The sequence below is a fragment of the Amblyomma maculatum genome, chromosome 8 (assembly GCF_055883805.1).
Source record: "Amblyomma maculatum isolate TAMU_Amacu chromosome 8, ASM5588380v1, whole genome shotgun sequence".
In the NCBI taxonomy this organism is placed as follows: Eukaryota; Metazoa; Arthropoda; class Arachnida; order Ixodida; family Ixodidae; genus Amblyomma; species Amblyomma maculatum.
In genome coordinates this window covers 46,530,510-46,546,600 of record NC_139351.1, presented here as the reverse complement: position 1 = coordinate 46,546,600, position 16,091 = coordinate 46,530,510, and the positions used below count along the sequence as shown (strand labels likewise).

Sequence of the window (16,091 nt, the reverse complement as noted above, 5' to 3'; positions counted from 1 at the left end):
TCAAACAAAATGGCGGCGCCGATTTGTCCTGGTACACGCATACCCAAATCCTTTAAGCTGACGGAAGATTTCGGATTGGCCACGCGAACGAGACAACTGACGCATGCGCAGCAGATCTTGGCCGCTATCTAGGCGGGAACTAGCGCCGAATTAAAATTAAGATACCAGCAGACAGATTACTAGATTAAAAGTTTTGTACTTCATAACAAAACTGGATCTCCCTGTGAATCATATCTACTTTCTGTAGCGCGAAGATCAAGGCTGAACCACACAAAAGTGATAAGGCCATTCATTGCCGGCCAGGACTAAGCAGTTCTAAAAATCCTTTCTATCTCATGAACAATCGAACAATTTGGAATCGTCTGCCTGCTTCGGTTGTTAAATGTGCTAACAAGATGCTTTTGAGCACTCTGTGCAAACTTATCTTCTCTAACCCTCTCCTACTGATACCTGCAGTGTAAATAAATAATAGTAAATTTAAAACGCGCACCTAGAGCAAACGGCGGTGGCATCGCGCGCACACACCGCCGGCGGCGCGTCTTGTCGGACACCTCTAGCCCGATCAGAGATGAACAAAAATTTATGTTCATGCGCACTTCGCTATTTTTCTTCCTTGGGGGAAATGCCGCCATTTTGAATTTCTGCGCCATTCAGGAAAAGCCTCCCCCCCTCCCCCCTTCTCCCCCACACACACACATTCTGCGGCCGGTAATTTCGACTTGAACGAGGAAGAACGCCTGCTCAGAATTTCACGGTAGGTCCCTTTCCTACTAAGGTGGATTCGTAATTAGATTCGTTTTCACAAAGAACCTACGGTGGCTGCGTTGGGAATTAAGCTGTTATGCAAACTAACATTCCCCACTCGGGCGGCGTCAGCATGAAGGAGCACACGAATTGCCACACACGCACACACATGCACACGCGCGCATACACGGTGTCTAAGCTAACTGCCGTTTGGCGCAGGTCAGGCTATTTTTTATTTTGTAATTAATCAGTACCTAAGGTATTGTCTAATTTACCAACTGTTACTTCAGACAATAAATGTGATTTGCAAATTGAAGAGGACTTTCTGAAATCCCTTTCCATTTATGCCCTATAAAGGAAGTCCGCGAAAGACAAACTACCACGTGACTAACGCATTCGCGCACAATTGCGGTACCCACTACCGTGGTTTGAGTGAGAAATTAGCTGCTGCTGAGTCTCAACGACCGAGTTTCAGCCTTAGCTAATATATTGGCGATGGTTGCAGCGCTCGCGCGCGGAGAGCTCGCTGCATCTGCACCGTCACGAGCGTCGACTGCCTCACGCGGGCGACGAAACCAACGCAGGCATATCGGCCTGCCCAACAGGGGCCATGGAGCCAACTGCCGCATGATTTTGTTCACTCAAGGCACGGTTGGGAGCGCCGCAAATGCGCGAGTCGAGGCGCCCTAGGCGAGCGAATGCGCTAGTCACATGACTTTTTCTTTTTTTTTTTGCATTTCGCGGGTATTGTTTGAAGAACTGAAAAAGGACACACGTGAGGCTTTCTCTGTCGCAAATAAATAAAATAAAATAAGTACACAATAAAATAAATAAAAAAGCCACACTGAGCGCTGTGTTCTTTTTCCTGGAATGAACGTCAAAGCCAATGGTAAATTATCGCACAATACGTAACATCCGGTCATGCGGTCTCATGGTGCAAAAGTAAACGCTACAAAAAGCCTTATGCTCAGTGTCATACTCACCGCTTCATCTCCCAAACAGTCTAAGGTGGCGGTGGTAGTATTGTCGTCAGGGACAAACTTTCCAGGTACCAGCCTGTCGACGTCGTCCGCTTTCTTTGCTTGGAGCAAAAAGCCCTTGAAGGTGCCGGTGAGCGTGACTGCGATGCCGCAAATGGAGAAGAGAGAGAGAAAACTAGAGTGAAGGCACGAAGTCGTCAGTCAGAACCGAAACAAGAAACGGTACACTGCCTCTAGCCCCGCGCTTGCATCACGGCGTTTTAAAGAAAGCCTTGTCTGAATCCTGGCAACGAATCTTCAGTACCGTTATGCTGCAGCTTGCGAAGGGCGCTTCATAACGCGACGGCACGTTACACAATGTCATGCAACGTGACTGCACGCTAGAGCAAGCGTCACGTTTCACGAGAATCTCAGACTACGACAGCCAGTGGCTGATTTTGGAGACTGGAGTCTGCAACCAAGCGAAGCCGGTTACAATATGAGACTCACTAAGCAGCTCAGCCCTTTATGCGGAGCCGATCGCTAGGGCTCCAAACGCGTAAGATATAATAATTTGGATTCTTAAGCACGGCTGAAATACCTTGGTGGGCTTTGATATCCTAAGTGCGTGCTTACAGTAGGCAGAAAGTTGCCAGCTGTAAAAAAAAAATGCAGCGTTCAAGGCTGAATAAGCACGTGTCTTCAAGGGTAAGCACTTACGTGTGGTAGTAATCGTTTCAATGTGCTTCACCTCACGCCTACGAATCTCGTTGCTTTATTTGACCACCCTTACTCACACTGGATCCTCCCTTAATCTGCATTCCTGAACTGTGTGGAACAGAAAATTTTGATCACACTTTAATCAAGGCACATTTAAAAGTAACTGAAAAGCTATTTCACGGCACTGAATTCTTTCCGTAAGTGCAACGCCTGCGATTTCACTGTTCCGCATAACGATCAAATTTTCAGCGCCGGGTCTCCGAGGATAAATGTCGTTCATGAGAGCCACACTGAAATGTCTGGTTTGATTTATATGGTTTCACATCCCAAAGTAATCCTTGCTATGAGTAGTGGAAGGCGCTAAAAATTTTGACCATGTCGTGTACCTTAACGCGCACTAACATCACCCTCTTTCACGAGTCGAATTTGCCGAAAAATCGGAGGGGGGTGCTTTTTCGATAACGCGGAAATGCGAGAGAGAGATTTAGCTTACCGTGATCCGCGAACCGCCACCATGACCCTCTACCGCGCGTGGGCGAGGCGCACTAGCTGATTGGTCCCAACGCGGCAGGTCTATGTGCCGACATTAAGTATGTGGCGCCATCTATCAGCGTCAAGGGGATCTGGGCATGCGCAGTGGAACGCGCGGGGGGGATCACGGTAGCGGATCACGGTAAGCTAAGTCTCTCTATTAGCAGTGAAGTTACGGAGGAGGGGGGCGGGAGTGTTTACACGGGTGAGGGCTGTCGCTCGGCATTTTACGGTGGAAACCTTTTTGCAATGCATTATGGACAGAATAGTACTTTTGTATCAAGTCTGTGAGACCCGCGTCGAAGCTGCTCCAAGTCAGTTACTCGGTAGGGCATTTTGCGTGGCAGTATCAGATCAACATTTGTTGTACTTGTTCCCAGGGCCTCACTGCAACTTTTCATGAGCCACCGGGCACGAACAAAAACGAAACGAACGGAGGCACTAAGTTCCAGCATTTGTGTATTTTGTCTGTTCTTATCGGCAGCGGTTTCGAACTGGTTCCTAGAAGCATGGTTTAAAAACAAAAATGCCATTACTTGTAAAATCATTCCGGCTTCTCCCTTTCTCTCAGTTTTAGGATTATTTATATTGAAACGTCGATAATAGCAATTGTTTGTAGCAGGAAACCATATGGACGAAGAAGGTTTTCAAAGAATAAGCTACTACACTTCTAGCAGATTTTTTTATTTGTTTCAATACCGTCTTTTGGACAGTCATCAGAACCGCTTTCAAATCAAACTTTGCAGAGCAGCGACTTGCCCATGCAAGAAATGACATCTTTAATAGAAAATCACTGTGAAAGGGCGAACGGGCTATGTTTTGCGCTAACCAGAAGAGTGCGAAAATGCTGACTACCCAGTACACGGGTGCGGCCTCAAGCTTTACACTGTTATCAGTAGGTAAAATAAGCAGCACAGGCGTTGAGTACTAAATTAGAAACTAAAAGCGCCTTCACGATGCCTACCTCGTTTAGGACAAGAGAAGTTCCCACAATATATTTTACTCCTCGGTACAAGTGATGGTATCACATGTAACAGTGAAGAGAGAGCGTGCAAACCTTGAGTGGTTACGATTTTCCTACGACACTGTTTAGGGGTTCAACTGAACGTGCTGAGAACTACTCCCAAGAAAATATACCTAAGTGCCCAGACATTAAGATTCAGGCTGGGGTTTTTAAGACTCCTATACGTAAACGATCGACACCCTATCCTCGGCTAAGTTAGACTTTTTAATGGAAGATGACTAACCGAGGTCGTTGACGAATCGGACAGGCAAGACCGATACAACTGACAAGACATATCGATAGCACATTTAAATAAAAAACGCCTGTGGTGTAGTCCTCTTCATTTCGTGGGCGGTGAAAGTCAGGCGAAAGTTCACAACGTCACATGGATTTTTTTTTTCGCATATCGCAGCAGGGCGTCGCAGCCTGCGCAGCGAAGAGAATAAATGTTTCCGTTTAGTTTGCAGCAACCTGACGAAAGTGCAAACACTGCGGTAAAGGAGGAGGAGACGTGAAAAAAATGGATGCATAAGCCGTGGGGGTAGGCGCTGGAGCGGTGAGCGACGGAGCACCGGTGCAGAAAGCGACACGCAACTGCATACATCAGAGAGAAAGCAGGTGCCGAAGGTGAAGGAAGGCGAGCGCTGAGCGAAAATTTAAATATACGCTGGCATTCTCATTGGCGAAGCCTGCTTGATGCACACAGGTAGTGGCGATAGATCTTTCGCAAGATTCTTGGCAAACATGAAGATTAGTTCAGTACAGATGAGTTTGGTTGGGTTTCATTACACATGGGATTATTTGAGTAAAATTCGCTATCTGCCTGAGTCAGGATTCGCAGTAAGAGTAGCCTATCTGCTTTTTCTTTTTTTTTTTTTTTACATCCATACTCCTTTCATTCTTTCCATCACGGAATGTTGCAGGAATCCATCCATTGAAAATTGCTACCGCGCTTATATATCCTACACAATCGCTCAGTGATTGTCCGACAGCAGTTTTTCTAGAGCGTATGCTTTCATGAGCTCCATTCTCCGACGTCTACATCTTTTCACAGATACGTACAGAGCCTGGGGCTCAGGGGCACTAGAGCACTGGACCTAAAAATAACTGGTTTTCTTGTAGCGCGTGATTCCGCCCTATGTGTACATACAGTTGTGCTGTCTAAGGATGCCAGAACAATGTTTTCTTGCGCTCTTCACAACTCAGCTGTCTATCGTGCAGATTGAGAACACTGAATGCCGAGTTTCTGGCTGCGCCGGACAGCAGGCATAACATTTGTCCAGTGTAATGAAGCAATGGCGAAGCCGGGTGAGCCGAGGCGCGGGAGGCGAATGCTAAAAGCTCGGGGCGGAGGCCAAGAATGCATATCGGACATAGAACATAGGCGCTGACTTTGCGTACAGTGTCGGAGTTTTCGCATCAGCAGATGAGCCGATCGCGCAAAAAAGGTGTGACGTGGACGAAGCGGATCAACGTAGTTTGAAAGCTCGTGCTCGGTGGCGCGTAAGTGAAAATCAAGGGCACGAAAACGTCACTGACGCAAGGCACGCAGTGGAAAACTGGAAACGAATCTCGAATTCGCACAGGAGGCGGAAACGCGACCCTCAAAGAAAATGCAAAAGTGCTGACAGCTAGCACATGTTATTGCAAGGCTGCCTTGCCCGACCTGGTTCGTGACTGATGGCAGTTAAAAACGCAAAGGAAGCGCGGTGGCATATTGTTCCTTCTTTTAACACTGTCTCAAAAGTTCCGCTGTTTACCGCTTTGCGCTGCCATCGCTGATCTTTCTCACTGCCATCGCACTGTACACTCGTCTTACTTTTATTTTGCTTCGCTAAAATTCTTATTTCATGACCCACGATTCGCTTACTTGGCTGAATATATATACAAAATGAGTCCCCCCCCCCCTTTCTTCGCATATCAGGACATCTTTCAGGCGACCAGTTCACAGAAATTAGGCAAAGATTTAACCCGGCTTAACTAAGTGAGCAAAGCGGAAGCGGCACATTTCGCTCGGCCCGTCCCTCTTCGTCTCAGCCTCTCAGCAAGCTACGTCAACTGGGTGACAGGATTCTGCCTGCCATCTTCGCAACCTCCGACACGCGACAGTTCACGAGGCGTCTCATTTGGATCATGACTGCTGCCGTTAAAACAACAGCAAAGTCGCCTTATACTTATCGGCGCGGCAGTGTCGAGGGTTGTTGCAATGTTTGGCTGTTGGTTTGTGGGGTTTAATATCTCAAAGCAATCCAGGCTAGGAAAGACGCCGTAGTGAAGAGATGTGAAAAATTCGACTACCACCAGGGGCTCTTTACCGTGCACCGACATCGCACAGCACTGTTGCAGTGCGGTGGCACCAGCGGAGAGGGGACAGTATTGCCGAGCAACGTCATGGATATCACGTGACTAGGCAGAAGCGAGCGCGGGGCCCCGGCGGCGGCCGCGCAGCTGTGTTAACACGTGGTTTCTCTTCGGTTCAAAGTCAGCTACTTTTTTTTAATAACGTTGTTTATTGCCTCAGGGCATAATGCAATATGTAAAGAAATTAAAAGGGATATTAAATGCAAGAAAAAAGCTTGGCTGTTCTAATAAATTTCAAGAGAGCGATGATAATTAAGGGCCTTGCGTCCAAGCAATGTATGAAAATGAGTTGTTCGGCGAAAGGCCCACTGCTTTCAGGTGGCGAATTCTCGTCGGCTTCAGTGCCGGGCAGACCCACAACAAGTGGTGAATATCTGCCTCGTGGTCTTCTGATTCGCAACAGGACATCCTGGACGTCGATATAAATATCGATATTGAGGCCATGGTTCGTGTCACAGCAGGTGTGAGGGCAACCCCGACCCGGATCCTCCGTAGCGCAACCTGCTCAGCGCGGGTAAGACCGCTGAAGAGAGTTGCCGCACACGGTGGGACAAGAGCACGTGTGAGGCTCCGGAGGTGCTCCTTTCTTGTGAGAAGCAGAGTGGCATCATCCATAGTGAGGAAGCGTGTCATTGATGAAGGTAGAGTCGCCCGGGTTGCAGAATCTGCACAGGTTTGAGAACTGAGTAGGTCACGTGGGACCCACTCAATTCGAATGGTTTGCGAGATGCGAGCCGCCAGACGATGTATATTCTGGCAGATTTCTGAGCTGCGACTGACGCGTCGGAGCAGATTGCTTGTAGGGCGTCGGTGCGGATGACAATTTTGGCTGTAGGTAGAAATGTCGTGACGGAGAGAGAGCAAAGAGCCTCTCGGACAGCAACCAGCTCAGCACAGAAAGGAGAAGGAGGTGCTGCAAATTGATATCTGGATGTGCTATTAAGCGCCGGCTTACAAGGACAATGAATTGCAGTTATTTCAAATCCGTCAATGCTGGCATCTACATATACAATTATTGAGCCTTGGGGCAGCTTGGTGTCTTGCTCTGCGATCCTTTCACGAAGGGATCATGCCGCATAAGATGTCGTTGGTCAATGAAGGTCAGTAGATTGTTTTCGCTCAGCTGAACAAAATTTCATGGAGGAAGAACTGGCGATGTCGGCGGGAATATGGTGTGCGATGTAGCATAGGCCCGGAGTGCTCCCGGTGAGTGCAAAAGGGTCGCCTTAAGGCTACGAGTATCCCGGCGTTGCTGTACTAGTTCATCTATATATATTTAATGTGTTGAGCTGAGCGTTCTCTTGTAGTGCCACGACCGGTGTGATGCGGTCGAGACAAGATATGGTTCTCATAGCCTCTATTTACTGCTTCTAGACGATCCCCTTAAGCTCTAGACAAGTGCTGACACTGTTCTTGATAAATGAGGCGTGGCTGCAGAACCGCTGTCACCAAATGCCGTGCTACGTGGGAGCGAGCGCCACCAGATTTAGGAGCAGTACGTCTTATTAGGCTCAAGGTCTGCATCGCCTGCTTTTTAGCCTGAGAGAGCCAGGCGGTTCCCGTTCCCGATTGACTAATAGATGATCCCAAAATTTTCAATGTCTCACTTTCCAGATAGCTGGAGACGGACCGGCATCGCCGCGAGTTTACGGCGACCCCAGCGGCTGGCGAACGACGTGTACATAGTTTTGCACGTGGAAAGCTCTAGGCAGACAGATTTAACATCCAAGGCTGACTGCAAGGCTGCCGCTTGAGTAAAGATGTCATAGTGTACTCCATACCGTAATATCATCAGCATAGATCAAAAAGTTGACCTCAGGGACATTGTGTAAGAGCCATGCAAGGGGAATGAAGGTAATGTTAAACAGCGTTGGTAACAGTACGGAGCCCTGGGGCACACTGCGAACAGGTACAAATGATCCGATGGAATCGCCATTAAGCCGTATTGCAAATCTGTTTTCAAGAAAGGATTTTACGAAACTGCGTACCCTAGGAGGGAAATGTAGTGCGTCAATAAAATTCAAAGTGGCGTCGTGGTTAATGTTATCATACGCCTTTTCGACATCCATCACGAGAATGGTGCGCACATTGCGCCTGCGGGTTGACGACAGAACTTGCGAGGCCAAAACAGCCAGCCCATCTCCAGTGCCTATGGATGGACGGAAGCCAATTTATGCGGGATGGTAGAAACCGTGCTGCTCCAGCTACCAGGACAATCGTATGGCTAACTTGGTCCGCGAATAAGCAACGGAAGGCCTTAGTAAAACGTTCGCTTTAGAAATTCAGCAGAAGCACTTAGGACCGCCTACGCGTACGAAAGCGAAAGCTCACTCGCACAATGCGTGCCGCGACGCCTGATTCCAACGCTTCATCTAAAGCCCCTCTGCTTTAGCTTGACCCGGTGGCGCCCGCCACCACTTGACAGGTAGCGTGAAGCCCTCTCCACTCCTGCAACTCCTCTGACGCAGCCACCTGCATTCCTTCTCTCCGCGAGGTACGATGGGATTTTTGTGTCGCTTGCTATGGACATCATGTGCCGAGTTTAATAATGCAAAGTTTCTCACCGCGGACACTCTGGTCTGGCTGCTTCTCCGCCGTGAGCTGGTAGGTGTCAGCGCCGGACTGCGAAGGAGCGCCGTGTCCTGGCACCATGCGGCTGCAGGCGCCCTGTGGCGCACCCGTGTGGTACGGGACAGCGCCTCCCAGCAGGACCAGGATGACAGCCACGAAGAAGGAAAACTGAGTGGCCATGCTGTTGTTGCCGGTAGCTGGCGTCCAAAACCCTTAAAACAAAAACACGACAATGCGTCAGCTTATTCATTCTGCATGAAGTTCATTAGGCACTCGTTCTCAATCGCTGCTTGCTACGCGCTTTCACAGGGTTCTTATACCCTACTGTCTTAACTCAGTGGCTAGTGTTTTCGCCTGCTGAGGATGAAGAAGTGCGATCAAATCCAGAATCCGCAAGTTCAGACAAAACCTTAATGCTTCTGTGTGCTGTGAGATGTCAATGCATAATGTCAACGTGGTGGTTGGGGGGTTGGCGTAATTGAGACAAGTTTTTGACGCTAGCAAATAAAGGCAGCGATCATCTTCATGCGCTGTATGAAGAGGAATGCTGTAGCACGTGCTGCTATTTAGGATCGAAGTTTTGCCCATGCACTTGGATTTTACACCCCTAATTTGATAAATTGTTTTCTTCATAAAAATTTGCGCAAGTTGCTTTCTGAACATATGAAAGTAATAGCGCTAACACATGCAGCCACAGAACGAGACAAGCCTGCCGAATGTATGTTCTGATCAATCCTTGATCAAAGTAATACCATACGCCACTTAGTTCTGGAGTAAGGAAGACTTGAGTAGTATTCGTCGACATCACTGCTACGTCACCTGCGGTCCCCTAAAGACAACTGACTGTCTGCATTTACTTAGCTGCCCGGTTTCCCTGGACGCGTCTTTCAGTTTTCTTTTTACTACCTACCAGCCGGCAGTATAGGCGGCGAAAGCAAAAATATGCAACCTCGTGGCAGGTATCAGCACGACCTCTTCATGACAGCATCGAAGTCCCCAGGCCTCTCGTGCATACAACAGGCGCGTTCCTGAACATGGCGATTTATCAACAGTTGATGTGTGAAGAGCAATGCAAGTTTTTTTTTTATTCGTAACGTCCTACTAGTGGCGTATGATATTTACTTTGACCAAAAATTAGTCAAACAGAACGTGCGAAGCACCAACAAATAGCAACCACCAAAGCGATCAAAACGTGCGGTTCTAAACAAGCTAACCATCAGGAATATATTTAAGAGGATCCAGTAGACTTGTTAAATCAACAGCCTTAAGCCCCTTACGCAGACGTTTATCCTAGCCGCAGGCACTTGGAACATGCAATGAAACGCGCCACCCAGAAGCCATATCATATCGAAGTTACCGCATGGTACAATCAGGGCCAAAAGTTTGCGGGATGCGGATTTGTGGAAAAGCATTTATTCCCTCCCTCCCTTGTTTTTCCTGCGATATTTTTTTCTCTTAATGCGGCGTGCATGTCCCTTTGCGATTAAACACATTCCCTCCTCCACATTTGCCCAGTAGCACAGAAATAAATATGTTTCAACAAATTCCCTTCCCGCAAACTTTTGTCCCTGATTTTAAGAGTATATTTGAGCCTGCATTCCTAACAATCCACGAAAAGACGAATTGACTACCTTACTTTCTGGAGTCAAGAACTTCCATCTGCTGAGGACAAAACATCGACCAAGCCAAATTTATTCATTCACATTGCGGTATACTAATTTACCGGTTACACGGGCTAAACTACATCATTTCAGCTGCTTTATGTCGTTCCTCAGGAGGAACCTATGTGTCTGCTAAAAGAACACGGAAACAATGCTGAACATTTTTCGTCATTTGTCCCTGCAAAAAAACAAAAAAAAAACAATGACGCCGGGTCACGGCAAGCATGCCGAACGAAGCCACGGAAGGCAGGGACGGGACAAGGCACGCTAATCCACTGGGGACCGTGTCCAGCATCTTTTGAGGTCGCCGCCAGCTCGGCGTGACTTGGAGGTAAAAAAGAGGCGGTGCGACCACGCGCATCGCGGTTACTTAGCACGTACAAGTTTATGCACGCGAGACCGTGACCGCGACCACTGTAATACCCGCGCACAACCAGTTCACGCGGCGTAGACTTTACCCGCCATCGAAATTCACGTTTACCGCTCGACGCGCGTGATCAGAGTGCCCGAGCTTCGGGTCGCCCCGCCGACTATTGTCTTGCACTTCGTTCTACGGTTGTTTTTTTTTTTTCGGTTACTTTCGTTTTTTCGGTTCTTGGTGCATGCCCGCGAAAGGCGTATACCGCAGCATATGCGGGTATGGGAACTGTGGGTAATTTCGTCTACGTTCGGTATTTCATCATTATCATCAGCCTGACTATACCCACTGCAGGGCAAAGGCCTCTCCCATATTCCTCCACTTAACCCGGTTCTGTGCTAGCTGCATCCACTTGACCCCTGCGAATTTCTTAATCTCATCCGCCCACCTAACTTTCTGCCGCCCCCTGCTACGCTTTCCTTCCCTTGGAATCCAGTTTGTTACCCTAACCGACCACCGGTTATCCTCTCTTCGCACTACATGTTCTGTCCATGCCCATTTCTTCTTAATTTCGCCTAGAATGTCGGTAACTTGAGTTATTTCTCTGACCCACTCTGCACGCTTCCTATCTCTTAATGTTACCCCTACCATATTTCGTTCCATAGCCCTCTGGGTTGTCCTCAACTTAAGTAGAACTCTCTTGGTTAGCCTCCACGTTTCAGCGCCGTAGGTGAGTACAGGTAAGATGCAACTGGTATATTCTTTCCTCTTTAGCGATACCGGTAAGCTGCTAGACATAACCTGCGAGTGCTTGCCAAATGCGCTCCATCCCAATCGTATTCTTCTTGTTATTTCCTTTTCATGGTCCGGATTTGCGGCTACTACCTGTCCTAAGTAGACATAATCGCCTACTACTTCCAGTACTTCGCTACCTATAATGTAAGCTGCTGTTCCTTCCAGAGGCTGTTGAACATTACCTTAGTCTTCTGCATATTGATTTTCAAGCCTACCTTTCTACTTTCCCTGTCTAGGTCATCAATCAATATTTGCAGTTCATCCCCAGAGTTGCTTAGCAAGGCAATGTCATCAGCAAATCGCAGATTACTGAGGTATTCTCCATCTTTTTCCCATCCATCGGTATTTAAATGGTTATAAAGAAATTTAAGTTGCTCTATACGAGACTTTAAAGGACAACTCCGGCGTTTTTTTTTTTTCAGATTTTGTGTTTTTTATTGAATAACATTCCTCGGCATGTCCTGACTCCAACACAAAAAAGCCTTATTTCAAAATTCCAATTAGAAGTATGTTTAAAAAGAAAAAACAGCAAATCGAAACGAAACTGCTTTCACGGCCAGAAACAAAGTCCAAGTTGACGAAATGGTGACTTCACACTCAGTATTAAAAAAACGCTCGCACGCGCGTTCGATTGTGGAAAAAAAGTACTGAAACTATGACAGAGCCCATAAAATGTCTGAAATAACCAAATACAAGCCTTAAAATTTCGCAATCGCGCGGGGAGTGGCCAGAAACATGGGAGTACTGTTTGTGACGTCACAAACGCAGTGTTTCCCGCAGAAATCGTCTAACTGAAGCCACGAAAACTGCACATTTTAAAATAGTGTTGTGCTCAAATGAATTATCGCATGGCGCCCAAATTTATCAGAATATTCAGAAGTTTTTATCAGAATATTCAAATGTCGAAAAACCTCCGGAGTTGCCCTTTAACGAAACACGTCCACTTAAATTCACGACCACGCAAAGGACTACGCACCCCAAAATGGCAGCTGTAACGTTGAGAGAAAGGAAACGTGCAGAGTGGGTCAGGGAAGGAACGAGAGTCAATGACATTCTAGTAGAGATCAAGATGATGAAATGGGCATTGGCACAAGCCATATGCGCGAAGGCAAGCGATGCGAAGGAATCTGATGAGAAGGTAGCAGACTGGATTTCAAAGGAAGACAAGTGCAACAGTGGGCGGCAGAAAATTAGGTGGGGAGATGAGATTACAAGTTTTCGGGAGCAAGTTCGCATCTGTCACGGCATTGGACTAATTGGAACTTGACAGGCATTTTCCGTGCAGTGGGCAAAAGTCAGACTGATGGTGATGATACCAATATATTATGTCATTTTATGAACAGATTTTTGGTGGAAACGGATCTCTCGTAAGCTATAAAACGCCAGAAAGAAAGTCTAGTACAAGCGTCTCCGCCAGTAGACGCTTCTGGGACACACTGTCACCTGCGTCCCTCAACGTTCAGAGAAAAGCTAATATCGCAGTGACCATCAACGTCACAAAAAAAAAGAAAATAGTGGAGGAGAAGAAAAACGCAATTTTCAGCTCCGCACTCTCTGGAAAATATTACGCGTTCGGATGAATAAATTGATACAAAGGAAAAGAATGCAAGTAACAAAATTTCTCTAAGAAAAATGGATATACACGTTCTAATTAGTGCATTTATTAATAACGTGTCCACAAGAAGGGAAAGGCGCAGTATCTGTCAGACTTGTTTTCTGTGGACACCTGGCCCGCGCCTGGAAGGGAGGAAGTTGGAAGTGAAAGTAGAAAGAGGAGCCATAGTGGAGGGCTACTGAGTAATTCGACTACCTGGGGATCCTTAACGTGCGCTGACATCGCACAGCACACGGACGCCTCTTCGTTTTGCTTCCATTGAAACGCACAACACAGATTTCTTTCCAAAGAGACGAATACGATGGGCACGTAACATTATTACCGGGCCTAGCCTCCACGAACTCTCGGCGAACGCTTAGACAAGGGCTGTTTTGCACGAAATATTCTGCTCAGTGGAAAATGGTTAAATTGGTTCACAGGAAGGGAAAGGCGCAGTAACTGTCACACTTGCTCTGTGGACACCCGAACCGCACCGTAAGGGAAGGGAGGAAGGTGGGAATGAAAGTGGAAAGAGAGAAAGAGGAGCCGTAGTGGAGGACTACGGAGTAATTTCGACCACCTGGGGATCTTTAACGTGCGCTGACATCGCACAGCACACGGACGCCACTTCGTTTCGCCTCCATCGAAACGCAGCCGCCGCGGTCGGGTTCGAACCCGGGAACTCCGGCACAGTAGTCGGGCGTCTTACCACTGCGCTCGCGGTTTATGGGGTTCAACTTCCCAAACCGCCCGTCTATGAGAAGCGCCGTAGTGGAAGACTACGGAAATTTTGACCACCTAATGTCATTTAACATGCACTGACAGCGCAGAGCACACGGGAGTCTTGCTTTTCGCCTCCATCGAAAAGCGGCCGCCACGTGGCCGGGGTTAGATCCCGCATCCGTGGGTACAGTTGTCGAGCGCCATAATGACTGAGCCACTGCGGCGGAGCCCTACTTTTTAATTAAACGTTTCCATAACCCCGCCGGGGTGCTGCAGTGGTTACGACGCTCGGCTACTGTTCCCAAGGACGTGGGATCGAATCCCGGCCTCGGCGGCTGCTTTTCGATAGAGGCGAAAAGTGACGCCTATGCGCTGTGCAATGTCAGTGCACGTTAAAGAACCCCAGGTGGTAGAAATTTCTGGAGTCCTCCACTACGGCGTGTCTCATAGCCTGAGTTGCTTTGGGACGTTAAAACCCACAAACCAAACCAAACCAAACCAAACGTTTACATAGTCTAATGTGTACACAGGCGACAACAGTGTTGGGATAGCATCTGCTAGTGAGATACCCGTCCGAAAATCTATGCTGTACGCTCTCTTACATCGACGTAACGAGATCCCCAGGTGGTCGAAATTACTCCGTAGCCCTCCACTACGGCTCCTCTTTCTCTCTTTCCACTTTCTCTCCCACCTTCCTCCCTTCCCTTACGGCGTGGTTGAGGTGTCCACAGAAAACAAGCGAGATCGTTACCGCGCCTTTCCCTTCCTATAAATCAATCAATCAATCAGTTTTTTTACACCGACGTAATTAACTGGCCCGAAGCACAGTGCGCAATAATGCCTAGTAAGGTGGCGCTTTACAGGAGCCGTTGTGTTTCAGAATACCCTCCAATGGCCACAGCGCAAAGGTAAGGTTGGTTACGTCATATGTGTGTGCGTTACGGCATACATGTGCAAAAAAGCAGAATAGTTATATCACGGCAAGAAATGCTAGAGCCGAGTATACATGTTAAAGGCGCAAAACAAGAAAGGTTTTCTGGTAACGAACTGAGAAACTCAAAAAACATCTGGGAACGGCGTACTGATTTCAGAACCACTGGGTCAGCCGTCCAACACCCGGTAATACTGGCGCGCACGCAAGTGATAGGTCACTACTAAAACGCAGAGTAGCACCAATCTGCAAATGCTCTTACAGAAAAATTAACACATACCGAAAAAAAAAAAAGACTGACACGAGGAAAGGAATTCACAGGGCAAGCATTTCTTTCACCACACTGTGTGGACAAAACACGGACCGCGAGACCCCCCAAATTCATGCACTGCGCTGCGCAACACATGGAGGAAGTTTTTCCTTCCTCCCCGGTCCCTGGCGCAACACGACAGTGATCGCCACCCAGACCAAATTATCTGAGAGAGCTTGTCTCCTGGCGTCCTTAAGTGCTCTGCCTGGCGAGCCGGAGTCAGTCCAAACCAATTCAAACATGGTATACGGCTGGGAGACCTCGATCCCTGCGGCCAGCGGAACCGCCAAGGCAGTAGGTAGCCGCCAGCTGGGATGCCAGCATCATGGATATATTAGGCATGAACGCTTGAGTGAAGGTGGGGTCGTGCGGAGGGCCCAGGGAGGTCCCCAATTTTCCTGCTATATATATGTATATATATTTTTTTCTTCAACTCGAATCGGTGCGTGATAGGCCTCGAGATCATTGATATTGTTACGCGCTACGCAGAGACTGATGGAAAAGTGAAAGTGATGGTGGTGAGAAGAGGAGGCTGACGAAGTTTGAGGGACGTTGGACTGGCTGCCTGCCTGCCTGGAGTCTTCCCCATACACCCCATACAACCCGCTTTGAGAGTCGCACGCCACGCAGAAAGTTTCAGCTAGCGGCACGCTAGGAGACAAAATTTTCCAGTCCCATAGATTGAGGGTAAGGAGTTACCCGTACCATAAACATCTTCCTTACAGACGAACGTATTGTCCGTTCTTCCCAAGAGAGATACTGATATCTGCACAGACTAGCAACTAGTACTAATATATATATATATATATATATATATATATATATAAGCT

The 16,091-nt window shown here is 47.8% G+C and overlaps 1 protein-coding gene across 2 annotated transcripts in view; it reads right to left on the bottom strand.

Moving 5' to 3' along the window:
• The window catches only part of LOC146181096 (ferric reductase 1-like), an 87,353-nt gene that overhangs the window by 26,603 nt on the left and 44,659 nt on the right, over nt 1-16,091 (bottom strand). For both annotated transcript variants that reach the window (XM_084576247.1, XM_084576246.1), the window contains exons 2-3: nt 8,883-9,101; nt 1,728-1,864 (exon numbers count right to left, since the gene is read on the bottom strand). In XM_084576247.1, coding sequence (XP_084432373.1) covers nt 1,728-1,864; nt 8,883-9,069 — 324 coding nt within the window. In that variant the 5' untranslated portion in view covers nt 9,070-9,101. The remainder of the gene's footprint in view (nt 1-1,727; nt 1,865-8,882; nt 9,102-16,091) is intronic.